The sequence below is a fragment of the Lissotriton helveticus genome, chromosome 6, assembly GCF_964261635.1.
Source record: "Lissotriton helveticus chromosome 6, aLisHel1.1, whole genome shotgun sequence".
Classification (NCBI taxonomy): domain Eukaryota; kingdom Metazoa; phylum Chordata; class Amphibia; order Caudata; family Salamandridae; genus Lissotriton; species Lissotriton helveticus.
Genome location: NC_136067.1, coordinates 1,913,938,013 through 1,913,964,006, shown reverse-complemented (window position 1 = coordinate 1,913,964,006; position 25,994 = coordinate 1,913,938,013). Strand labels below are relative to the sequence as shown.

At 46.6% G+C, this 25,994-nt stretch overlaps 1 protein-coding gene across 1 annotated transcript in view; it reads right to left on the bottom strand.

Moving 5' to 3' along the window:
• Positions 1 to 25,994, bottom strand: part of LOC144762933 (xanthine dehydrogenase/oxidase-like) — a 1,098,251-nt gene that overhangs the window by 904,955 nt on the left and 167,302 nt on the right. The window contains exon 10 of the mRNA XM_078648234.1: positions 12,225 to 12,376. Coding sequence (XP_078504360.1) covers positions 12,225 to 12,376 — 152 coding nt within the window. The remainder of the gene's footprint in view (positions 1 to 12,224; positions 12,377 to 25,994) is intronic.

Here is a 25,994-nt window from a genome sequence, read left to right as displayed (position 1 = left end):
AAAGCAGTGTGCAATAATAAACGCTAATAGGAGTATGTGAAACAAAGCCCTTGAGCTAGAATTACATTGTTGGCATAGACAGGACAGTCTGCCAAACTACCAACATCCCCTACTGCACCCTACGACCATCCATCTTCCTAACCCCCAGAAGGGTCAAAAGACTAGGCCACCAAACCTGTAAATCACTTTAGGCAAAGGGCAACATCAATGATGCCATTTCCTGCTCCTAAAAGGGAGACCCTCCGTGCTATGTACACTTTTGAAAAGCAGACTGGGTGGGTTTTGAACGTCTTCGAGAGCAAATAAAATCCCACTTGAATGTAAAACTGCAGTTTCTAATATACATAAGATTACTACACATAGAATTATTATGAGGGGGACTGCACTGTTAGTACCTTATTGCCGTACAAGGAATGTGATGTAGGCATCAATCAAAAATACTTAGCACATACAGGTACGATATGCTGCTCGAGCGCGTAATCAGATGCTGCTAAAAAAAAATGCAATTATAATGCTAGAGTGCAAGGGATCATTAGGCAGGATCTGACAGCTGAGCAGGAATAGTAAGCTCTGATTAAGTGCTACCTGCAAATGACTAAACCACTCGCCTCCATGCCTTCTTCCGTGTGGGAATGTTTAAATCAAAATCACTACAGTTCCCTCCCACCTTCCCTGTAATTTATTTATTTATTTAATGCGATTTTATATAGCGCAAACTTTACCCGAAGGTGTCAGAGCGCTTTACATAAGAACCAGTTTCAATACATAAGGACTTAGGATTACGTGCGTTACATAAAAGATACAAGCAGAAAAAATTGCATATGTACAAGTTGTAAAGTCACTCAAGGAAGCGATACAAATGGATAAACTCTAAGCGTCACACAGGAATGGTAGAGAGTACAATGGTCTACAGCATATACTAGTGATTAGAGTTATCTCTAAATACATATATATACAAATAGTAGACTCATACATTTTCCATCACATTCATCTTTTAAGCCCTGTCAATTGCCCACAATTACTCGAAAATATTTGGCGGCGACAATGCTTCTCTGGTCCCGCCCCCGCCCCGTACCTCCACAACTAGACAACCAAAACCCTTGTTCAGATCATGAAAAGTTTACGGGCTTGTCATTTCAGGATAACGTTAGGCTCTGACGAGAAAACAGGGAACAATGTCATGGCAATTAGGTGTGTTAGGCCAATTAGTATTTTAAAAGGTAAAGTTAAAAATAAAACGTAAAAATTGCCTACACGTTATAAACCGCCTCCCAATATAAGGAACACTTTACCTTCTACCTTCTTGTGCCCTCCGCCCCTGCTTCACATGAGGGAGAAGGAATTCCGCACCCACTGACCTGAGGACATCTGCAAAGACTCGACTCAAACAGCTGGGTCACGAGACTCTGAGCGCGGGAACAGGGCCTCGTTGTGCTAAAGAGACAGTTCTCCCCCTTGCTGCTGCAACACTGGACGTCAATAGACGTGACGTCCAGACGTCATTAGATTTGACGTTCAGACAGAGGGGTGACCCCGCCCGGCGCTCGTAAGCGGGCAGCACTTTTGTTTTCATTATGTAGAGTTATTTCAGGCCTGCTCAGAGGGCTGCCGCAGTATAGGAACGAGTTGGTTATCAGATTGGTGTCACCCCCAACTGATGGTGTCACCCGGTGCGGGCCGCACCCCCCGCACCCCCCTAGTGACGCCACTGCATACTTCACCCCAGACCAGCCATTTAACAGATGAATATACTCTGTTCACCATCAAGAAACAGCAAATTACTTGTGAATCTATCAAAGACAGGCCCCATTGTAAGACCGGTGCTATTGGAAACCACAACCAGTTTACTAAGGATATAATTATATGTAATTGAGTTTTCAAATGTATTCTTTGATTTCCCTTTCTATATATCTGTTCTATTCTCACGAGCACTCTCCTTCTTCACAATGCCCCTGGAGCAACCATCTTTCTGTTTAGAAGCATTGTCTACAGTGATATGTTATAATAATTGTGAAATTAAACAGTCCCTATTGAAGCTATGTAAGGTGCTTGTGTGTCTTTCTGAGGATATACTTAACCAAATTGAGAAATAACTGGGGTACATTTATGATGCGATTTGATCTCTATGTGTACCTTATATATAGATTTTGATTTAAAGAATACTTTCCTAATAGTATTTGTCTAGGACCACTGTTTTTCTATACTGATCATTACCCAGGTCCGTGGACTAGTATGGGTCACCCCATTATTACTTAATGGTACTATACGGATGGACCAGAATCTGAACACCTGTCTCTAGAACTATTCTGGAAAAGCAGCAATAATTGTTGTCTGGGATGCCTTTTGCCATAACGGAAGTAAAGTGGAATTAATGTTTGGAGTGATTTGCATGGTAACTTTAATTTGGTACGGTTAGGAAAAGATGACAATCACAGTTGGGTAGCATAAATAAAGTAGGACTCACACCATCTAGAAATCAAAATGCTCTGAAAGAGAGGAAAACGCTGCTGATGACATACTCATGTCACCTAAAAAACAACTGAGGACTGAATACTGTTTTCATTTAATCCCAAATTCATATGACCAGTCTCAGAATTAGAGATGCCAGCCACCTGCTGATCTCACAAGCAGAATAAACACTCTGGACTGATCCAGGTCTGATCAGGCCACTTCAACTGATCTACTATCCTGAAGGTTGTGAGGAAAAATAGGGTCTCTGAAACAGAGTGGGATGTGCTATATTGCCCTGGAGAAAACCAGCAGAACCAACAGGAACTGAACTTTTGTCTGTGGAACCAAAGAAAATGGTTCAGAAGCCACTTTTCCATTGAAGTCTGTGACCTGGTGTCTAAGGATTTGCAATTAGAGATGGAAACATTTGAAATGTCATAAAAAGGAGAACTTTAGCTGCAAGGCCTGAGGATAGTGGCCTTTGCTTTCAACAGCACCTATTGAAACGCAGATATGTGTGGAAAATGAGCTTCAACAGGTTTTTGAATAGAACCCCGTTTTTTAAAAGAAACCCATTTTTTCAGAAATTGTTTTAAAAAATATTTACTGGGGGCATTGTCTGATTTTTGATATTGGCTTTTACAATGTTTTTGTTGCCATGTTGTACAAAAAAAAAAAAACATCTGCTGTGAGGCATGGTTGAAAGTAAAAAAATAAGTGCTGTCACACGGCCAGCGATGATTGCGCCATTGCACCTTTTTTATTTTACTTTCTGCCATGGCTAAAAAAAAAAACATGCACTAATCCAACAGATCTTGAACAGGTGAGTTCTATTGACTTTGCCAATCCTTGTTGTATTAAGGGATGAAGAGTGCATGGGTCTACGTCTAGGAACAAAGGAAGAAAGGGCCATATGTATCAAGGTACCAATTAGCGATTCTGTAATAGCAATTTTAAAAAAATCGCTATTTCAGAATCGCTAATTGGTATGTATCAAGAAAATCACAATTTTTTTGCGATTTCTTGATATTCCTTAATTGCGAATTCGCAAATTGCGAATTCGCAATTAAGGAATACTTTCCCATTCATTCATATGGGCCGGGAGGCCCATAGGAAGGAACGGGAATTTATTCTCAATTTGCGATTCGCAATTTGCTAATCGCAAATTGAGAATAATTTCAAGGGTGCAGGGGTGTCCAAAGGACACCCTGTTGCACCCCTGAAATAAGCATGGGTGCACATGTGGTGCACATACATGCCCTAAGGGCATGAATGTGCGTCACTTGGCACTTTGCAAAATGCAAAAATGGGCAATTTTCAAGAAATTCGCAAATTACCACCAATTTGCAATTCCTTAGGGACAATTAGCAATTTTTTTTAACTTCATACATTGCATTTAAGGGTTTGCAAAATTTGCGATTCCTTAAATGCAATTGCAAAATAAGGAAACGCAAATTTTGCGATTCCTTATTTTGCACCGGATTTTCATTCATACATCCCATTTAGCAAATTCGCATTCGCAAAGGCTGAAATTCTGCGAATTTCGGCCTTTGCGAATGCGAATTTGTATGATACATATGGCCTAAGAATACCTGTGGACTGGTTGGCTGAGATTAAGAAGGGTGTCAAAGTAGAAAATGGGAATAATTCAGGGCACTCCAAGCCAAAAAGGTTTACTTGTATTTTTTGCAGGTCTGTGGGGTTGAGTGATAGTAAAGTGTGGCAAATTCATCATGTAGCAATTTGTTAAGAAGATGGGAAAATAGACAGAGCATTTCAGTTATGTATGGATGAAGAGACGATGTGTGATGTTGTTGATGTAGGGATACTGAAGCGAATTTGAAAAGTGAGAAAATTGTGAATGGAAGAGAAGGAATTAATACTTCGGAGAAAGTTGAAAGTACACATGAAGATGAGATTGTGGATCACAAAGGTAATGTGGGAACTCATAAAAGAGTTGAGTGATGATTGCAGTGTGAATAAGTATGGACTAGATGAACAGCAGAGAAACACCAAACATCTTGGTTAATAAAAAGATTAGGGAATAAAGTAACCTTGCGTATTTTATGTGTAACATTGTCTTACTTGTTTTTTTGCGTATATGTGTACATATTGAATATATAATTTTGTGCAAGATATTTTGATCCTTTATCATACCAAATAAGTTGGAAGTAATGCACTGATGTGGGCAGTTTTACATCTTTTGAGGTTTGTCTCTTCATTAATCTTATGTGGGAAAGGAAATGTGTGACGTGTTTTTTTTACCACAGAAAACCTTCTTGGAGGTTAGGTAAAGGATGGAGATAGAATGTTAGCCAGATACTGCTGCCCGCCATTAAAGCTGGAAGGGTCCAAGGCTATTTTAACCATTCTTACTAAAACAGCAGGGTCTTTGGAGTGCATGTCATCATAACCCAAGGTCACTGAAACTGGTCCTTTTTATGTTTACATTTGCAACCGCTATACTTTGAGAAGCTTGCATACTGTTTTTTTTTTTACTGGACTCTGAGACAATGTCATCCATGCGGCTTTTGATTGAATAGAGTCACCTCCCACAGGAAGTCGTTTTTTTTATTTTTTTTATTTTTATTGAACCAGGGAATACAAGAGTCAAAAACAAAAACATACATTACCAATAATTCAAAACATAATAAGTAGATGCTGCATATGGATAATAATAAAGAGACAGGCAAGCTGAAAAGCTGAAAAGGGAAACTATTACAAAGAAAACACCTGGCTTAAAATTGATTAGACAATACATTCATGGTTTCATCCAGCCCTTATGTTGTCAGCAGTATATTGCTTCAGCAGTGATTGCTACCACTAGGAGTCGGTCTTATACCAGCTTTCCAGTTAGTGACGGGGAGCCAAATTGCCTCGCCCAATTTCTTTGCCTTCCAACCCCTTGTGGCATATATGGCAGTTTCATAACTAAAAACCGCGAGAAAGCGGGCTAACCACATCTGGAAACTGGGTGGGTCAGCCTCTTTCCATCGTGCGGACAAGATGATTCTTAATACCGCAGTACCTATAAATAGCAGTCTTTCTTCGCTTCTTGGTAGACTTAGAGAGTTATCATATCCTAGTACATACAATGTATCAGAATCAGGGAGTTTATGCCCAAACAGCTCTTCCCAGAAGTCTGATATCATACTTTTAATTACGGCAAGCTCACAACAATTACTAAACATATGAATTAAGGTTGCTGGTCCTTGTGAGCATCTGGGACACAAATCATTCTCCCTTTTACCCCAAGCATGTAACTTGGCCGGAGTGTAATAGAGACTGAATATAGTTTTAAAGAGCTGTGCTTTAAGATTACTGGACATAAGAAGGTGACGGGTCAATTCCAACACTCTGTCGATATCGACATCAGGGTTACTTAATTTAGCTGCCCACTTTACTTCAGTTTTTTAAAGATCATCTTGAATTCTAGTCAGAAGAATATCATAGAATGTTCCAATTCTAGTATTTGATCTATTCATTACATCAATAATTTCGATTCTTAACAAACAGATGGTTGATTCTTTTGCTTTAAGCTTGGCAAACACCTGTGCAAATTTAAGATAATCTCCATTGGACAAATCATACTTCAATTTTAAAAAGAAGGTAGTTTCAAAATCTCTTAACAAAAAATCGTTGACTGTTCTGATTCCGATCCTTTGCCATTTCCTAGTTATAACATCAAATTCCAGTTCCGTTGTAACATTTGAGTGCCACAGAGGTGAATACCTATTGATTTTCCCGATGTGCATATGCCTAGTAACTTTGTTCCATACCCTCCAGGCGCTAGTTATAATTACAAATTTATAGTTCATTTTATAAAAAATCGCGTCGGTTTGCTGTGTAAAAAGACCCTTCGCTTTCTGCCCAAGTACAAGCTCGTATATTGACGGTATTGAGCTAGTATCCATATTAGTTTCAACGGTAGAGAGGCTGACCAAAGGGGCGATTTGTTGAAGAAATGTCGCCCAATAATATAAGATGATATTAGGAATAGCAAGCCCACCTCTATCAAGTGGTAGTGAAAGAAGTTTGTGGGATCTCCTAATCTTGCCTTGCTGCCATACGAATTTAGACATAAGAGAATTAAGTGTTTTTAGTGTCTTATCATCGATGGCAAGGGGGATTGCTCGAAAAAGGTATAAGCCTCTGGGTAGCACATTCATTTTTTAAATATTAACTCTACCTATAACTGATAGGTGGAGACTATTTACCCGATCCAGATCTTTTTTTATCTTATCAAAGAGAGGATCAAAGTTAAGATTAGGTATGTGTTTAATATTAGAGCTGATAATGACTCCCAAGTAAGTGGCTTTATTGCCTCTCCTTAGATCAGGGCAGACAATATTGGCAGTGCATAATATAACTGTCTTCCCCTTATTAAGCAAATATCCCGATTGATTGCCATATTCACCAGTCACATTCTCAATTTCCTTCATAGCCTCTATCGGGTCAGATGTGATTACCGCGATGTCATCGGCATATGCCAATACTTTCGTCTCAAATTGGCCACAAACAACAGGTTTAATTGCCTGATTCTCAAGAAATTTCAAAATTAAGGGATTGATATAAAGTGCAAATAATAGGGGCGAACATGGGCACCCCTGCCTGGTGCCCCTGGAAATGTTGATGTGACCAGATTCCAAACCTAAGATCTGCAGCTTTGCCTTGGGGGATAGATACATGGATTTAATAGATTTCACAAATTTGGGGCCGAAATTGTTTTGCGACATGACCGCCCAAAGGAAGTTCCATGAGACGCGTATGATCAGTAGTCCCCCTGCCTGGGACAAAACCATGCTGCCACGGGGAGACCATGTGTTCAATGACCCCACTGAGCCTGGCGGCCATCACTTTAGCATATAATTTGGAGTCCGAATTAATTAACGAGATGGGGCGATAAGAAGTTAGTAGCTCGGTGGGTTTACCTTTTTTAGGGAAGACAATTATATTAGCCTCGTTCCATGACTCCGGGGGAACCCCATTCCATTGTATCCCTAAGAATAAATCATGAAGGAGAGGTCCAAGTTGGTGACTTAATATTTTGAAAAGGTCAATCGGTAATTTATCAGGGCCGGCGGCTTTGCCCGATGAGAGTGACGACAGGGCAGCCAGCACCTCGGCCAATGTAATTTCCTTTTCAAAATCTTCCCGGGAGAAGAAGTCTAAACGTTTCACAGCCTCTGGGTTATTAAGAAGATTATTAAGATATACATATGATTCGCTTTCAGTCGTGGCCACATCCTCAGTATAAAGTTTCTGATAGTATTGTTGAAACAAATAAATAATATCTGAGGTTTGTGTGTAGGTATGCCCGCTGTCCTTGATAGAACTAATGTTATTAAATACATTCTTCTAACGTGTGCGCAGTGCCAGCTGTCTACCAACCCTTTCACGGCTCTCATATACATCCTTCCTGTGGGCCCTATACGTTTGAGTCGCTTTCTGACTAAGGCTAGAGTTGAGTTCTGAATTCAACACTGCTACTTGATACAAAGCGCGCTTAGCATCCAGCCCCTGTGAGATTTGTATATTGTGTTCTTCTTCAGCTTTTACCAGGCCTAATATCTTTACATTATATTCATTGCTTGATTGGTTTCTTGCCCGACTTTGAAAACTAATGGTTTCCCCCCTAAGCGCCGATTTAAAACAGTCCCAAACCAGATTTTTTGGGGCACTAAACCGATTGATGTTAAAAAATTCTTCCGTCCAGTTTTTAATAAAAGTAATGTAGTCATTATTTGACAGAAGTTTACGGTCGAATGTCCATGGCCTATGTTGTTTAAATGAGGCTCCAACTGTAGTCGTAAGAATAAGTGCATTATGATCTGAAATGATTTTAGGACATTTACTTATTGAGGATTGTGGGGCTAGATCGTTAGAGACAAACATGTAATCTATCCGAACATGCTTCTGATGTGGATGCGAAAAATAGGTGTACCCCGGATCTAGATGGTTCGTGTGATCCCATAGATCAATTAAACCAAAGCTGTCTACCAGTCTATTAACAGCCTTGTAAACCTTCGGCATGCGGCCAACATATTTCTGTTGTGAAAGGTATTTAGTTGACTGTAATTTGAGTGAAATATTAAAATCGCCGCAGATAATAAGTGGGCCCTGCCATGTAGCAAGCTCAGATTCTAAATACTCAAGGACTGAGGGATCATCTTGATTGGACCCATAGACAGTACAGATAGTGATACCCACAGCAAGTTTCACAATCGCCCATCTACCATGGGGATCTGAGAGGTAGCGTAATGCCTCTCCGAGATATATTTTAGCTAGGATCGCCACCCCTCTTATGTTCGATGTTTGTGTCAATGTTACTAATAGATTATAACCTTTTAGTCTCAATAATGATCTTTTAACCCAAGGCACGTATGTCTCTTGGAGACATAGTATATCAACAGGTTTTAGGCAAATTAGTTCACCCAGTCGACGTCGTTTATCAACAGTCAGTAGGCCCCCTACATTCAAGGTTTGGATATTCAACCTAGCCATTGCTTTATAAGACCAATTGATTGATTAATCTTCCCAATATCCTGTTTAATACAGTGCATTGACTCGCTTCTCTTTACCTTTGTTTTAGTTAAAAGAATACAACAATCAGAACAGAAAATAGTGAACAATATGAATCTTGCTAGTAGACCTGGTTCTTTTCTAAGATTTTTGTTTTCCCCTCCCCTCCCCACCCCCCAACCACCACACCCACCCCAGAATGCCCCCCCCATGACCTCCCTCCCCCAAACATAGGCATTCAGACTCCGTCAGAGTCTGGGTGATGAAATACAGTGCGACACCTGAGCTACCACCTTAGAATGTGTAGAAAAAGAAAAAACCAAACGGAACAGAACAGAGGGGACCAACCAGAACGCTACTAAATAATAACCGATGGCCTTGATAACACTCTCCTTATAATGCAAAAGAAAAAAAAAACACTTTGTGGATTTTAAATTCGAACAAGTTGCTAGCTTTAGCAAATGATCTACTTCACCCCCCTTTTAATGTATCTCGTCCAAAAAGGCTTTCGCTTTAATCTCAGACAAAAAGAATTTTGTCTGACCACCTCGAACCACTTTAAGCCTTGCAGGATTATTCAAATAAGCCTGGGCTCCCTTGTCCTGAAAAGGCTTGATTAATGAACGTAGTCGCCAACGTCTCTCGACCGGTGCATGGCAAAAGTCTGGTCTTGTAAAGTATGAAAGGTCTTTGAACATCAATTTGTGATCAGGCCTAGCTTTCTCTGCAACTGTCTGCCTTAGCAAAAAATTTCCGAAATAAACTAAGATTGCTCGCGGATAGACTCCAGGTTTGGGTGGTGGATTAAACGGCATCCAATGGGCACGTTGAACTTCAGCATCCCAGTTCCAATTAGTCATTTCAGGCATTGACTCCTTAAATAGTTTCACCACAAAAGCACGTACATTTTTCCCCTCCACTTTCTCGGGTATTCATAGTATACGTAAATTGTTGCGGCTTTGCTGATTCTCGAAGTCTTCGAGTTTCCATTTGATATCAGTTAGTTCTGCTTCTTGCAGTTTGATCTTTTCAGTATTTGCCGTAGCCTCATTTTCATTAGAGAGCACCCTTGCCTCAATCTCGGTAACTCTTTCCCCGAATAAGTTACAAGTCTTAGAAAGTTTCCTGGCCACCCCTTGCACTTTGCGAAGAGCTGCTTGCGATCTCTTACTGTCAAGGGCTGTCTCTTCCCTATGAGCAGCAATAGCCTGGAGGATAGTCTCAACAGCAGTTGGGGGTAGCTCAAATGTATTAGAATTGTCGGGTCCTCGACTAATGTGCAAGGACTGGCTGGATGTGGGGTGGCCCTCAGCTAGCCCTCGCTGTTTACATCTGGATGCTGGATTTGGTTTAGATCTTATAGTATTAGTTTTCAAGCTCTCTTCAGCACTACCCCCCTCAGAGGTACTAGACATAAATTTAGAATCCTCATCAGACTCCCCATCAGACTCGAACTCTTCTGACCACTGAGCCTCTGCCTCTGCACCGGTATCATCTGAGAAGGAGTAGAATTCGCTTAGTTCCTTATCCTCCTCAGGTAGTAAATCATGAATTGAAGTCGTAGGTCGTGCATAGCTTTATTCAATACCATTGAGCTGTTAATCATCTCAGGGAAGACCAGGGCCGGGGACGGGCTCATTGCCAGATCAGAAACAGTTAATAATGGTGGAGCACATAATAGTGGAGCACAAAGAATAGTGGGTGCAATTTGGGTTAGCTCCTGACTAAGGGCAATAAGGGCATTAACCTCGTTGATTAGTTCCTCTTGCACCCCCAAAATATTTCCGCCCGCCCTAGAAAAGGACATTCAGTGCCCTTCTAAGCCTTGCTCGTCGTTAACAGCCGTATCTGCAGCAACTGCCTCAGATACATTGGGCTCATGTGTCTCATTAGTCTCCCCAAGAATGAGAGTACTTACAGTTCTCATAGGGAGAGCAGGCAGGACAGATCTGGAGTCCGATATTTCCATTACAAGCCCTTCCGCAGGGCTCCGGGGGCTAATCAAGTGTTGCTCTGACAAATCGGCTCCGCTACCTGAATTAATTACACTTGCAGCGCTCTCCGTATATTCTGCATTCTGGGGCTGGGGCTGCGAGTTCAAGAATGATGATTGTGTTTTACTCTGAGCCCCGTGCTTTTTCAGAAGCATGTCCATCACAGTGCTACCAGGGGTGGCCGTTAGTTGTACATTGTCTTTATTCAGTTTTCTTCTTGAGGCCAGCACCTCCTGCCTGGAACACTCCATTGCTGATGTGTGCTGCTTCTTTCCTTTGGTCTTTCCCGAGGGAGAGGAGACGCTGCCTGGCCCGCCTCCATTCCGCGATTCAATCCGCTGCTGCCGCTCCGCTTTCTCGCGGAGGGATCTAGCGGCTTTCGCTAACCTTGCACGAGCCGCCGCGGCCAAGGCTGCAGATGCTGTCTTAGGAGGCATAACAGAGGGCTCTAGGGGGACAGCAGTTACGGCGAGAGAGGTTTTTTGATGTACCGATTCGGATACCGCTTCGGGAACCGCGCTGGAGCCGCTACACTGTATCCGCGGCTGGAGCGTTTGGCGGGAACACCAGGAGCACCTTGAAGGAACGGATGCGATTCTGAACGCTGCCCAGCCAAGCAGCGTGTAGAGCGCGGTCAGAGGAAGCGCTTCTGGAAAGGGTGAATCACTCGAGTTCTGTAGCATTCTCAGTATTTCAGTATTTGCAAAAATATTTCAGTAGTTTAATGTTTTCGCTGTTATACATAGAAGTAGTTTCCTTCCTTTCGATCAGCATACAAGGAGCGAGCGTGTAGGGCCATTACCTCCCTCTGTTAGTAGCGGAGCGGAGCTCAGGCATAGTGCTGCAGCGCGGTCTACAGCCAGACCGCCATCTTGCCCCCCTCCCACAGGAAGTCGTTGTGTCTTCAAGGTCGCCTGGGTCACACACTGGGACCCAAAGGTGCTGAGAAAGAAAGAGTAAGCACTGGAGACCTAGTAGAGTGTGTGTCAAGAGTGGGCAGAACACTGGATTTAAAGATGTTATGTTTCTTAAAATATGACAACAAGAAAAAATCTATTAAAGTGGTACAGCTTTGCATCATCATATCAGGAGAAGAAAGCCCAGGAAATGCCATGCCATTCATAGTAGGAACACATAACTGATAACCTCACGACGAGACTGCGACTGTTGGTCACAAGAGCCACAGTTAGCAATATTTTTGGGTGTCCTTAATTACATTTCAATTTATGGATAACAAAGTTCTTCAGACATCCTTACCGCAACATTACGAATTTGGTGTCCAGCGAACCATCTCAGTTGCTCTAAGACAGCTTTGAACACCTCAGTCTGATGAGAGGGTAGGCTAGCCACAGCTTTCTTCAACACTTCCTCAATATGTGACAAAGAGCAGGCGGCACCGAAAATAATCCCTGCAAAGGACAAGAAGGTCAGTACCTTTCCCAGGGGAACCTCCACAAAACTGGGCATCAAAATGTCAAGTCACTCATTTTGACAGTCATAGGCTGTACTCTTACATGAAATAAGACAATCTGATGTGTGCCTTGTAGTCACATGGCTGACTGCATAACGATCAGATTTACCACATGAAAGGTACTTCACCTTATGTGTTTCACTGGTAACAGAGACACAGAAAGAACAAGCTAATTATCTTTGATAACACTCTTTCTGATGCATACTCTATCTGTCAGCAGATTCCTCACCTTGTGCATAGCCCCAGGTACCAGAATAGATGAGCATTGCTTCCGCGTGCCCACAGGTGCGGTCGTGTGGCTCTGCACTGGATTGATCCTGCCCCAGAAGAGACTTTGGAACCATATACAAAAACCTTCCCTGCATGTTCACATCAGTTTCTTTTCTTGACTCTGACCATGCCTTCAGACTCCGAGCCCAATAATTGAAAAGATGTGATAGTGTGCTGATCTTTAGATTGGGACTTTATTGTAGACAGGTAAAGAGATCATTCCACAGGACGAGGAGGTGGGAAGGTGGTGAGAAATCTGCGGTGATAGAGTATCCAGCACATAGAGCGTTTCCAAAAGTAAGAAACTTGTTCTTCCAATGGATACATCTAACTGCAGATTCTTCACCTTTAGAATTGATACCAAAGCAGTGCATCTAAAAAGTAAAGGGTCTGTAGTTTGGGCTCAGACCAAAAAGTTGTGCACCACTGAACAGACAAAATGCTGTTCCCATCGCACCTGGCTGTCAAGGAAGTAGTGCTTTTGTGAACATGTGCACTGATGGCCATGCTGTGGATTGACAGATGTCAAGCAGTGGCACTCTGCATGTCATCGCAGTGGTTGCAGCCTTAGCCCTAGTAGAATTGGCTCTTCCAGAAGCTGCTTTTTGGTGAATGCATAGTGCAAAGGTCTATCCACCTTGACGGAGTCCTTTTCTGCATCACCTACCTTTCTTTGCCCCAGATGACTACACAAAAAGCTGATTGTAGACCCAATGGTCTTTTGTGCAATCAAAGTAAAGCTTAATGCTCTCATGGTGTCTAGCCAATGGAGTCTCTCCTCCTCTTTCAACACCTAAGGTGGGCAAAGAATGTTGGGAGGGTGATGGATTGGCCAACATGAAAAAGAATCATAACTTCTGGCAAAAAGGCTGCCCTTGTTCCCGGAACCAGTTTACCCGGAAAAAAGGAGGTGGATGGCGGTTGCAACAAGAGAGCCTGGAGATCGCTTACATAACAAGGAAGACAGTCTTTAGGGTCAGAAGACGCAACGAGTGACTGTGTATCAGCTCGAAGGGACACATAAGAAATGTCTGGACTAAATGAAGGTCCCACTGTGGCATCACAAATGGTCTGGGAGGGAGAACATGTTTCAAACCTTTAATAAACCATATCACAACAGGTGAAATGAATTAGGATGGTTGGTCTAGTAAACACAGGAAAGCTGAAGGCGATTATAAATAACCTTTAATAGCTTGCAGCATTAAAGACAAAATGCATCTACTAGGAAAATCCTGAGCAGGAAGCCCAATGTAGAAAAGCTTGGACACTGTGTTATCGTAGATTGTGAAGAAATCTAGCCAGGGTTTACCCCATTGTCGGAAGATACCCAGTGCCACCTTGGAGTGCAGCTGCCATTCATGATCTGCCAGGCAAGCCGGCTGAGCTTGTACACCCTGAAGTCCAAGGATCCCACTAGATGATTCATAACCGGGAGGGTGCCCTAACTGCACAAGCCACCTCCCAAGGCATGAAGCCTCCTGCTCGTTGCAGTACCACATGGCGGTGGTGTTGTCTGTGAGAACCTGTACCAGCCTCCACTTGATGAACAGTAGTAAGGCCTTCAATCCCAGACACGTGGCCTGCAACTCCAACATATTAATATGGAGCCAGGTTACTGCTTGAGATCAGTCCTCTGATCACAAACTCTCCCAGGTGACTCCTCAACGCACCAGTACATATCGATCACCACTGTCAGCTCTGGATGGGAAGGGAGAGGGGTCTGGTGTTGGTCAGCCTGTGGATGAGCAGCCACCACTGCAGATTTTGTGCAGTTTCTGCAGGGCTAGCATATGCATCTGGTGAACTGGACAAGGAGGATGCAGAAAGTTAACAAGGCATGAAGTCTCCAAGTTGCTCTCATGGAAATCCAAGGCCAAAGCTGAAACATCAGGATCATACCCCAAATGTCCTGAACTCATTTCAATGGAGGAAAAGCCATAAACTGCATGGTGTCCGAGACAGACCCTATAAAAAGAATTCTCAATTAAGGAGTCAGGTGTGGTCATTGATTGAGAATCCCAACCATGCTGGGAGGTTTGCTATTGTCTGGTAATGGTCTACAACTTACTGTGGCAAGCCCACCTTCAACAGCCAGTCATTGAGGTAGAGGAAAACTGATATTCCCAACCTCTGAAGTTGGGCATCGACCATCACCATCCCATTTGTGAACATCAGAGGGGCGCTGGTAAGACCAAAAGAGAGCACAGCAAACTGAAAATGTTCTTCGCCAACCTTGAACTGCAGATACATTCTATGGAACTGCAGGAAGGGTACTTGAAGTAAGTAAACGTCATGTAGGTCTCAGGTTACTATCTCGTCACCCGGATGCAGGACAGACAGAACCTGGGCCAGTGTGAACATTTTGAATTTGTCCTTTTGAAGGAAGGCATTTAGAGAGCAAACATATAAAACAGGACAAATGCCTCCATCCTTCTTTGGCACAAGCAAGTATTGGTAGTAACAACCAATATCTATTTCCAAGTCATAACCCTCTCAATGTCCCCTTTGTACAGTAGAGCTAGCACCTCTTGCAGTGAGTTGGATAGGTGATGCTCTGACAGCCACTTGAATGTGAGAGGAAACTGTGGTGGGTTGGAAAGGAATGGAAAGAAATAGTCCTGCTTAACGATCTGGAGGACCCATCTGTCGCATGTGATGGATTGCCACTCTGGGGAAAAGTGCTGTTCCTGCCTCTCACAGGGCAGTTGTGTGAAACTAAGGATGAATTAAAGCATCTTGGATGTTGATGCCACTGGCAGGTGGAAATTGTCACTGCCTCTGGTGACCTGCCCGTTGCCTGCCTGATCCCTGTCCCCAGCCACAAAAGGACTGGGATGATTGCAATTGGGGCATAGGACCCTGACGTTGCCTGAATGCCAACACTTTGGAGTAACCACAAAAAGGCTGAAATTCTCTGGTGGGGGTTAAGAGGTCAATGATCGCAGCATGGCACAACTTTCCTCAAAGCTTAATAAGGCTGAGTCAGCTTTTTAAGCGAATGGGTGTGATCCATTGAAAGGCGTATCCATACGGGATACCTATACATCTCCTGAAAAATCTCTGGATCGCATCCATGCATTACATCAAAGCACCACACTAGTGTTGATTGTTGAATCCAAGCAATCAGTAGCATCCAGGCCAGCACAAATGGCATATTTGGCCACATCCTGACCCTCTTGAATGATTTGAGCAAGGGAGTCCTAAATTCTTTTGGAGCCACTGGCAAGATCTTTCTGGCCAACTCTCACAGGATGTAAGTATATCAGAGTAATGAGCAAACCATGTTGATCAATGTCAGGGCCAGGCTAACCAAAGAAAGTATTTGTTTTGTGAGCACCTCAACCATTTTTGACTCCCTGCCCAGGGGAGAAGGGGGGGATGAATTAGGAGTCACCTTGCTGCTGGAAGCTTGGACAGCCGAACTCTCAGGGGGAAGATGCTGAGTAGGAATATCAGGTTTGCCAGGTGCTAGTCTGTGCTTCTGGTCACTTGCCTGTTCACCAGTAGGCAAGATCAAGGCTCAGACCAAGTGCCCAATGAATGTCAATTAGGAATTCATTGCATGGGAATAAGGGATCAGAGGAAGTAGGCCCAGGTTGAAGAACTTCTCTGAGGAAATTTGTCTTAACTTCAAAAGGAGGCAGTTGTAGATCCAGGACCACAGCAGCACATTGAATTAACATAGCAAAGGAAGCACTCTTTTCTGTTGATGGCCCAAAGGAGTAAATTAACCCTGTGTCAGAGAAATTATTTAGCCCACTGATCTCGTGTAAATCAATGTATAAACTGTCATCATCATAATGTGGGGGTAAATCACCCCCATCATTACCATTACCTTCTCAGGTTGGTGGTAAACTCTGGTCAGAACCGGAATAAAAAATACGATTGTGCTCCGGGGACAGCTCTGTGGTAATGTCCGAATCATGCTGTATGGGAACCAGGTTTGTTGGAGTGGAGTTGGCACTCATTAAGGTCAAGACTGATGCTCGGGTGGGACATCGGAGTCAGCACTGGATACTAGATCCACCTCTGGTACCAGTGGCATCGGGACCAACATTGATGAAATAGATATCATCGCAGGTCTTGGAGTCGGAATGGAGGTCAGAACCAAAGTCAGTGCGGAACTCGAGAAAGGTTCTGGGGGCTCAGATGGTGCCGAAAATTGATCTGCTGGTGGTATTCCGACTGAAGACTTCTTCAGGATCTTGGGGCCCAAAGGTGGACCAGAGGGAGCCAGGAGAGTGCAAAAATGTGCATGGCTTACCTAAAGGCCTTAACTTGCTGCGTCTCTGATGGCCCAGAAAACACAAGAGAATTATGCTTAATTGCAGAATCGGCTCCTCATTCGGGGACTGGGAGTAAAATTGATTGGCAATTGCCGCCTTTGCAACTCTTCTTTAGCGAGCAGGATAGGATTGAGTCTGACTTTGCCTTCTTCTGTTTCATCATTGATTTGGAACTTCGATTTACTAGATGACTTCGACCACGAAAAAAACCTGTTACAGGATTGACCTCAAGAGAGGAAGCAGGTTATCACCATTCAACGTGGAGCGTGGGCTGTACCTATTTTTAGGTCCGTGACTTTTTCTTATGTTCAACGACATACAGCTTCGCTTCACAATCTTCAGATGCATGAGTGCACATTCATCGCACGATACTGAGTCATAAAACCAAAAGTACAGAATATGTAGGTCTGTTCATGAAATCTGTTTTCTACAGTCATGCCACAGCTTGTACATTGTAGTTTTAAGTGCGGACATCCTCCCTGTGCACACTTCAGTTTGAAAATTATCAAATACAGATGGAATAAGGAGAGAAGTTCAGTATCGTCCTCAAAAGACAGGGAAAGAAAGGAACTGATGTTAGCACTTATATGCAGTTCCGCTTCATTTTTCTGGCGCAACAGAAGCTAATGCGGAGCTGCATGACACTACCTAGCTACCAAGAGCACTGTTATGAAAAAGTCCCAGGTCCAGTTTAGCAGTCAGGTAATGTTCTAAGGGTGAGCAATCTGTGGTTAGAAGCATCCATCTGAAACATCAGCTTGAATGCCTTGCGCAGTTGAATCATAAAACAACTCCTGCACATCTACAGCAATGTTATGTTATGTTATGTTAGTAGGAATTTCGAAAGCGCACGGTCACCAGGAGGTTTCATGGCGCTGATCTTGGGCAATGTGAAGACGGAGGCGGATTATGCGTGGGCTTGCTCGAACAACCAAGTCTTATGTGCTTGTCGCGCATCCTGATTTCTAGTGGTAGAGAGTTCCAGAATTTAGGGGCAAGGTAGGAGCACCTACACCCTCCCTGGCGTTTGAGTTTAACGGCAGGGGTAGTCAGTAGCTGAAGATGGGCAGACCGCAGGTTGTGGAGTGGGGCACGCTCTACAATTATGCAGCTGATGAATGTGGGGCTCCTGCAGTGCAGGGCCTTGAAAATTAAGCCCCCTGCCTTGAAAGCTGCGTGTTGGAAAAAAGGTAGCAAGTGAAGTTTGAATAGCAAGGGTCTGGCAGATTGCCATCTAGGTTGTTAGTGGATTAGTCTTGCAGCCTGGTTCTGTACCAATTGCAGGCGTTTGAGTAATAACAGTGGCAGGTCGAGGTAAATAGAGTTGGAGAAGTCCAGATGAGAGAATACCAGGGGTATCACAACCTGTATGAGGGCTGAGTGGGCAGCAGGTGGGCGATCTTCCTGATTTTTCGCATTTGGAGAAAACAGGTAGAGACCACTGCCCCTCTTGTCCTCTGAGCGAGAGATATGTATTCATGGTGACCCGAAGGCTTTTCACAGAAGGGGAGGGAGTGGGGGGTCCTAGTTCTGTCGGCCAGTAGTCTGGGCCCCAGGAAATCTCACTCTTCCCTGGTAAGATTAATTCAGTCTTGCCCGGGTTGAGTTTAAGGTGGTTAAGGTCCATCCAGCACTGGATGTAGAGCATAGTGGCTTGGAATTCATGGACAGAGTCAGGGGAATCCAAGGTGAAGACAAGCTGCATATTGTCAGCATATTTGAAGATAGTTACCTTCCTGTTTTTTAAGGAGTGAATTAGGGGCATTAGGTAGAGATTAAATGAGTGTGGGGATAAGGACGAGCCCTGAGGGGCCCCACACGAGGTAGCGATCTTAGGGGCAGTGAAAGGGGCAAGTCGTACTGCTTGGGTTCGGCCTTCAAGGAAGGACCTGATCCAGTTGTATGCAGCCCTGTATGCCGGCCTGTTTAACACGGTCCATCAGAATGTTATGATCGACCGCGTCTAACGCAGCCCGACAGGTTCAAGAGCACCAAGGCCTGGGGACACCCCTGTCCACATTTGCTCTTAAGGTGTCCAGTACCACGAAGATTACTGACTCAGTAGAGTCAGCGGGCCGAAAGCCAGCTTCGTTTGGCTCTAGGTGTTCTGACTGTTCGATGGAATTGGAAAGGCACCTGGCCACATGGGCCTCCAAGAACTTTGCCAGAAAAGGGAGGAGAGAGATAGGGCGGTAATTAGAAGGATTCAGAGGGTCAGCCCCTGTTTTTTTATAAAAGGGACCACTATTGCGTTCTTGAAGGCACTAGGGACCTCACCCTGTGAGAGAGACTCATTTAGGAAGGGAAGCACACTATGAGGTAGGACGGAAAAGGCGTTCCTTAGGATGTGAGGGGGCAACAGTCATTAGGAGAGCCGGATTTAATGCGGGTCATTAAGTCTGACAAGATCTGAGGACATATGACAGGTAAGTGATCCATGGTAGCTGAGTTAGTTGTCAGGTTGTCCAGGGTTTCCTTACTGGAGGTGGTAGGGATGCTGACTTTGATACTGGAGATTTTGTCCACGAAAAAGTTATTTAAAGAGTTACATAAATCTTGTAAAGTGTCTGTTTGGGAAGTATTCTCTCAGCATTACAGAGGTCATTGACTATCATGAAGATTTCTTTCAGCTTGTTATGGGCGTTTAATATTCTGGCAGAGAAATAAGCCGCTTTGGCTTCCAATATGGCTTTTTTATACTCTTTGCAAACTAGCGAGAACTGCAGTTTGTCTTCAATGGAGTATCTTAGCCTCCATTTTCTTTCATTTTGATGAAGCTCGAGTTTTTGCTTTTTTATCTCGGTGGGAAACCATTCATGGGCATCTGTATGGCGTGCGCAGGTAAATTTAGTAGGTGGAGCATGAGCATTACAAGCCATCAGTAGTCAATCCGAGATGTCTTCTTCCATCGAATTAACATCAGTTATGTTATGTTATGTTAAAATGGCTTTTGTAGAGCGCACGGCTACTCAAAAAGAGTGTCCCGGCGCTTTTAATTGAATAAGGCTGCAGTAAACTAACATAACACATTAAAAGAGAAAGAGTCACAGATAAAAAGAAAACAACAAACACAGGAGGCCTACTGGGAGAACAACCAGGTTTTAAGGTCCCTTCTGAAGGCTAATAAGCTAGTGGCTCCCCGAAGTGGAAGGGGCAGAGAGTTCCACAGTTGGGGCGCCAGTAATCCAAAGGAACGACCTCCCAAGCGTGCTCGCTTCACTCGTGGAACAGTTGCCAGAAGTAAGGATTCTGACCTCAGAGAGCGAGCCGGTTGGTAAAAGGTAAGTCTCCTTTGGAGATACTTAGCACCCGTCGCATGGAGGGCCTTGTATGTCAGAGACAGAGCTTTGAAGGCGATCCGCTTGCGAATTGGGAGCCAGTGCAAGGTCTGGAGCAAGCCCGCAGCACTGGCGCGTCTGTTCAGTCCGTAAATTGCTCTTGCCGCAGCATTCTGCACAACTTGCAGCCGCTGTAACAGGTACTCTGGCAGGCCCAGGTACAGAATGTTAGAATAATCCAACCTGGAGCCTATCAGGGCCTGCACAGTCAGCTTCCTGTGCTCCTCCGATAATAGGGGAAGAAACCTCCGTAGCATCCTGAGGAGGCCGAAACACATGCCCGACACCCCCAGAATCTGGGCCTTCATTGTCAGCCCCGTGTCCATCTTAACACCCAAGTTCTTAGCCAGTTGGGATGAGCACGTTGGGGGGAACATATTGATAGGCCACCAAGCCTGCCAGTCTGGCTCCGTGTCGCACCCAAAGAAGAGTACCTCAGACTTATCGGAATTACACTTGAGGCTGTGCAGTTGGAACCATTGAAACACAGCCCCAAGGCAATCCCGGATACTCTCCCCCTCAAAATCTCCTCCTCTCTTACACGAGAAGAGGAGCTGGGTATCGTCGGCATAGGATACGATCCGGGCCCCAAACGACTCCGCCAACGCCGCCAAAGGGGTCATGAAGATATTAAAGAGGGTCGGGCTCAAAATAGAGCCCTGAGGGACCCCGACTCCCAGAGGCGGCATCACGGCGGAATCTGGTGAGGCCCAGACCGTTTGCCGGCGGCCAGCTAGAAAGGAAGAAAACCAGCTGAACACCGTTCCCCGAAGTCCTATCTCATAGAGTCTTGTGAGAAGACCGTCATGGGGAACGGTGTCGAAAGCCGCCGACAAATCCAACATTACCAGCATGGCTTTGCCCCCTGAATCCAAGATCCCCTTGATTGTTTCGGAGACCTCGGGATGAAGGAGGGTGCTGATCTGGCCAAGGTTTTGACAAATTCCTGTTTGTTGAGGGCTCTCAACTTTATTGTCATGCCTCCCACTGCCGTGGGGGTCTTGATCTTGAGGTTAATAGTGGCTGTAAATTTTATTAAGTAATGATACGACCATATACATGGTGAGATTGTGAACGCCGTCAGTATAAGGTTAGAGGACCAGATATGGTTGAGTGTGTCCCTTTATGTAGGTGGCGGAGGATAGACGCTGGGTAAGGTTCACGTTGGAGAGCAGTTCAGATAGTTCTACAGCGTGTGGCCCGCAAAGGGCATGGTTGAACCAATAGTTCAAGTTGCCTAACCACTAAAGTACGAGTTACTTACCTTCGGTAATGATGTATCTGGTAGAGACAATTCTAGCTGCAGATTCCTTCACGTAGAATTATCCCCAGGCATGAGACTGGATCTAGAAACCTTTTCTGCTACAGCATCCTGAGCGCCGGGGGCGGGGCGACATCACGCGACTCCGCCCAGGCGTCGTCCGCGTACATGACGTCAGCGAGGTCACATAAGACCCGCCCCGGCGCACCTATGTCAGTTTTCTTCGGAGAAATATTCCGCACCACAACGCAGAACCACCAGATAAAAAAACTGTGGAAGCATGGGAACAGTGTGCGAAGAGCAGAAAAATTGGAAAAGAAACGGTGACTAATAACACCACATAGAGCAGTGTCAACACCGCAGAACGCAAAGGCAGGGAAAGAAGAAAGAATAAGCAGAGCCCTGAGCAGCCACCCTGCCAGCACATAGACAACCTCCCACCCCTGTGCTCCAGAGGCAAGGAACATGCGTAAAAGTCATGGCACACGCAGCAAACCTACCACCCCATCCTGAACAAGGAAGGGGGGCCAGTCCCAAGACAGACAGGGACAACAAACCTTCAAGCCACCCCAACATAGAGGGCAGCCACCCACAAGGGACAAGGACAAGACATGGCCAGATGACCCTTTTTCCGAGGATAGCAATGGAAGGAAGGGAGGTGAGGGCAGGACAGATATAGAAAGCAATCCCCCCAAACCTGGAGTAGCCAGAGCAGCAGGGCACCGCAGCACCAGAACCCCAATCTCCAAAGAACCAAAAGGAGGAAGGAACCAGCCCCAGACAGAGCCACCCGTCAAGAGCAAAGAAGGCACTCACAGGAGACACAGCCCCCCCGGGAGGCGAGTACCGAAGACCAACCCAAGAGTCCTCGCAGAATCGGGGAGGAAGGGCGGACCGTGAAGGAATTTGCTGCTAGAATCATCTCTTCCAGACACATCATTACCGAAGGTAAGGAACTCGTACATCTGATAGAGACTACTAGCCGCAGATTCCTTCACGTAGAATAGATACCCTTGCAATACCCCCTGGGAAGGAGGGTCTGCGAAAGGACCCCACCAGCCAATATAGAACAAGGGGCTAGATCTGTGGACCAGGTAGAACCTCGTCCCTGCCAGGCAATGGGAACTCCCACAAGCAGAACCCCACCAACCCCAAGGGGATGCAGGAGGGAGAAGGAGGCGGAAGAGGCCCGTACACTCACAGCAGAGGAACCAAGGGCAAGGCCAGAAAGGCCGAAGCACTCCACTTACCCACCAGGCGACATAGCTTCCGCCCAATGCCAAGACAAGACAAGAAGAAGAAGGAGCCCAGAGGACCCAAGGAAATGAGGGAAAAGAAGGCGAACCCACTCCAGACGGAGAGCAACATGCCAGCCAGAACAGCGCTGCTAGACAAAAGCCACCAGAAGCAAGAAGAACAGTCCGAGGCCCTACGAAGGCCGAGTAGGTGGCGACTGACAAGGGAGGACGCAGGATCATCCTAGACCTCAGGACAGGAGCAGGGAGAGGAGGGTATGCCCGGGTACACCACTACGAGTGGCCGCCCACACGACCTCAAGAAGCAAGAGCAACCTACAGAAACCCCATGGAGAACAGGCACCCAAAGGCGACCAGAACCCCCTCGCAGAGTGCCAGCTATATGACAGCTACCACTACCCCATATGGTACGTCAAGTCCCAAGATATGGGAACCCCATTAGGAAGAACTTCTGCAGCAGAGGAAAAACAAAAGATCCTCGGGGAAAAACACCCCTGCGGAAGGCTTGACAAGCAGTCCAAGCAAAGCAAAAGGCCTACTCTCAGGGCCAAGTCTGAGCAACAACCCTGGCAGAATAAACACACAATCAGCAAAAGGGCCGTCCAGCAGCCAACAATGCCAAAGTCCCAGGAAAGGATGCAAATGGCCAGAACACACACTCCACAGCCAGAACAACCGGCCTAAGGCGGCCCAGAATCAGCCCAGCTCAGTAGTCCCTGAGGAGGGGACGGAAGAGGAGGAGGATAAAGCAGAGGAGGAGGATGGAGCCCTGCCAAGAGCTTTTGGATGGCGGAGTCGGCCGGGGCATGGAACAACAGGCTGCCATCAAAGGGAAGATCAATGAGCTGCTCCCGAATATTCTCGGGGAATGCTCCGACCCAAAGCCAAGCATGGCGACGGAAAGCGGCTGAGGAAGCCATGGCCCGGCCCAACACCTCTGAGATGTCCAGAGTGGAGCGGAGAATAAACGCCGCAAGCTCCCAGCCATCCAACGCATGATGCCGTAAGTCCACCTGAACAGTCTCCTGGGACGCTGTGGATCCCAGAGACTCAACTGAGTCCCACAAACAGGAGGAGGCCCTAGCCAGAACACACAAGGTGTTGAGGGCCCGCAGGGCAGTGCTGGTCGAGGCGAACATGTTGCGCCCTCAAGAGTCGAGCCAGTGGGCCTCCCGGGACGGCGGAGTCAACAGTGGCGGTAGGGAGGCAAAAGCAGTCCGCGAAAGGAAGCTGGCGGCAGAGGGGTGAAGGGAAAGACACGCCGGGTCACGCGGTGCCGGAAGATGCTGAGGCTCCGGGTCCCGAGGCAGGACACCTCCAAGCCCCTGTCAAGGAAGAAAGGAGCGAACCTTCAAAGGGAAGTAAGATTTCCCTCCCACCAGAGCCCTGGTGGAGGACCTCCAAGAGATGGTCCACCGGTAAGTGAGCCACCGGGTCACCCATGCGCCGGGTGCCCACAGCCATGGACACCGCGTGAGCAAAGGCCGCACCCTTCTTCCGTAGGGCCCCGCGGTGGAGAAAGCATCTCCTCCGTGGGTGACGGCTGCAAACTAAGGCGGCCGTCCCTGAGGCCAAGCGGGACAGGCAAGGGCCAGACCTAGAAGTCAGAAGGAGCCGAAGAATGAGGGACCTGCCGCTCTTCCGATGAACACATCTGCCTCAGGAAGGGCGGGGAGCCACCCTTCGACGCCGGTGAAAAAGATACCACACGGCAACCAGTCTCCGGGAGGAAGACACCAATATACAGCCTGCCTCCGGAGAAGAAGGAACGTCCGAAGACGAATCCGCAGCATGACCCCTGCGCGGAGCAGTAGAGTCCGCTGCCTGAGGCAGAACGTCGGCACCATCCGGCATCACCGGACAGTGTTCCTCCAAGTCACACCGCACCGGAGACCGGAGTGGAGACCGGAATGGAGCTGGAGCCGAACCAGCCCCGGGGCGGCGCTGGAACGATGCCGACCCGACCCCCGCCGAGGCAGCCACCTGCGCGGGGGAATGAGACGGGGCTGGGGTGTGACACCAAGCCCTCCACCAGCCGTGGCCCAGAATGATACGGAGATTGCCCAGCAACCCATGTCACGGCGCCAGGGACGATTCGACCTCCGACTCACCCTTCGACGAGGCAGCAGCTTGCGGGGAGGGATGAGAGGGGCCCGGAGAGGGATGAGGGGTCCCCACCCTGCCTCGACCCAGAGCAGGATGAAGCGGGTCCACTGACCCCTGAGGCTCCGCACCATCCAGCTGCTGCCGGCGCCGTAGCGGTGTCACCTCGGCCTTAGACAGGACCACCTTGTCAAAGGACCGAGAGGGGCTCGGGGATAGGACCCGAGCCCTGGCAACCTCCCGCGACACCACAGGGACTCCCGATGGGAGTTTGCGGTGAGGCAGAGACGCCGTGGCCTGAAGGAGGTGCCCCGGAGGAGCCGCATCCCAACAGCACCACATCCTTCAAGCCTGGATCCAAACCAGTCGGCAGCGAGGCCAGAGATGCTGGCAGCGCTGCGGAGGGCCCCATGCAAGGCAAGGGATCCGCCAACGCCCCAGGAGGGGAAGGAGGAGGAGACGCCAGCGAAGCCTGCAAAGCCGCCGCCTATATCTCCATCTGGACTCTCGATGCCCCAACACTGGGAAACGGTGGATAGGACGACACACGGGACCGCATCACCCACGGAGAGCCTATGCCCCCGGCAGGCCGGAAACCAGCCCCCGGGGACAAACTGCGACACTTACCCACTGGGGAGCGACGCTCACGTGACATCGGAGAAGGGTGAGGACGACGACCACAACCGTATCTGAAGCGGTCCACTGAAGCAGACCGAGAGGAGGACGTCAACCTGGAGAGACGAGCCGAGAGAAGTTTAATCCGGCGCTCCCGCCGCGACTTCGGCTTCAACTGTTGGCACGCCGCACAATCAATGGTGCCGTGGTCCTCACCCAAACACCACGTACAAATGAGGCGAGGGTTCGTCGCCGACATAAGACGCCCACAAAACGTGCAAGTTTTGAAGCCTGAAGGCATTCGCACACTGTTCCACAAAAAGAAATGGAAGAAAAAAGGACCTAAACATGCCCGTAGCCAGGACCGGATCCGCGTAGCACGCAGAAAAAAGAAAACCTGACGTAGGCACACCTGGGCGGGTCTTAT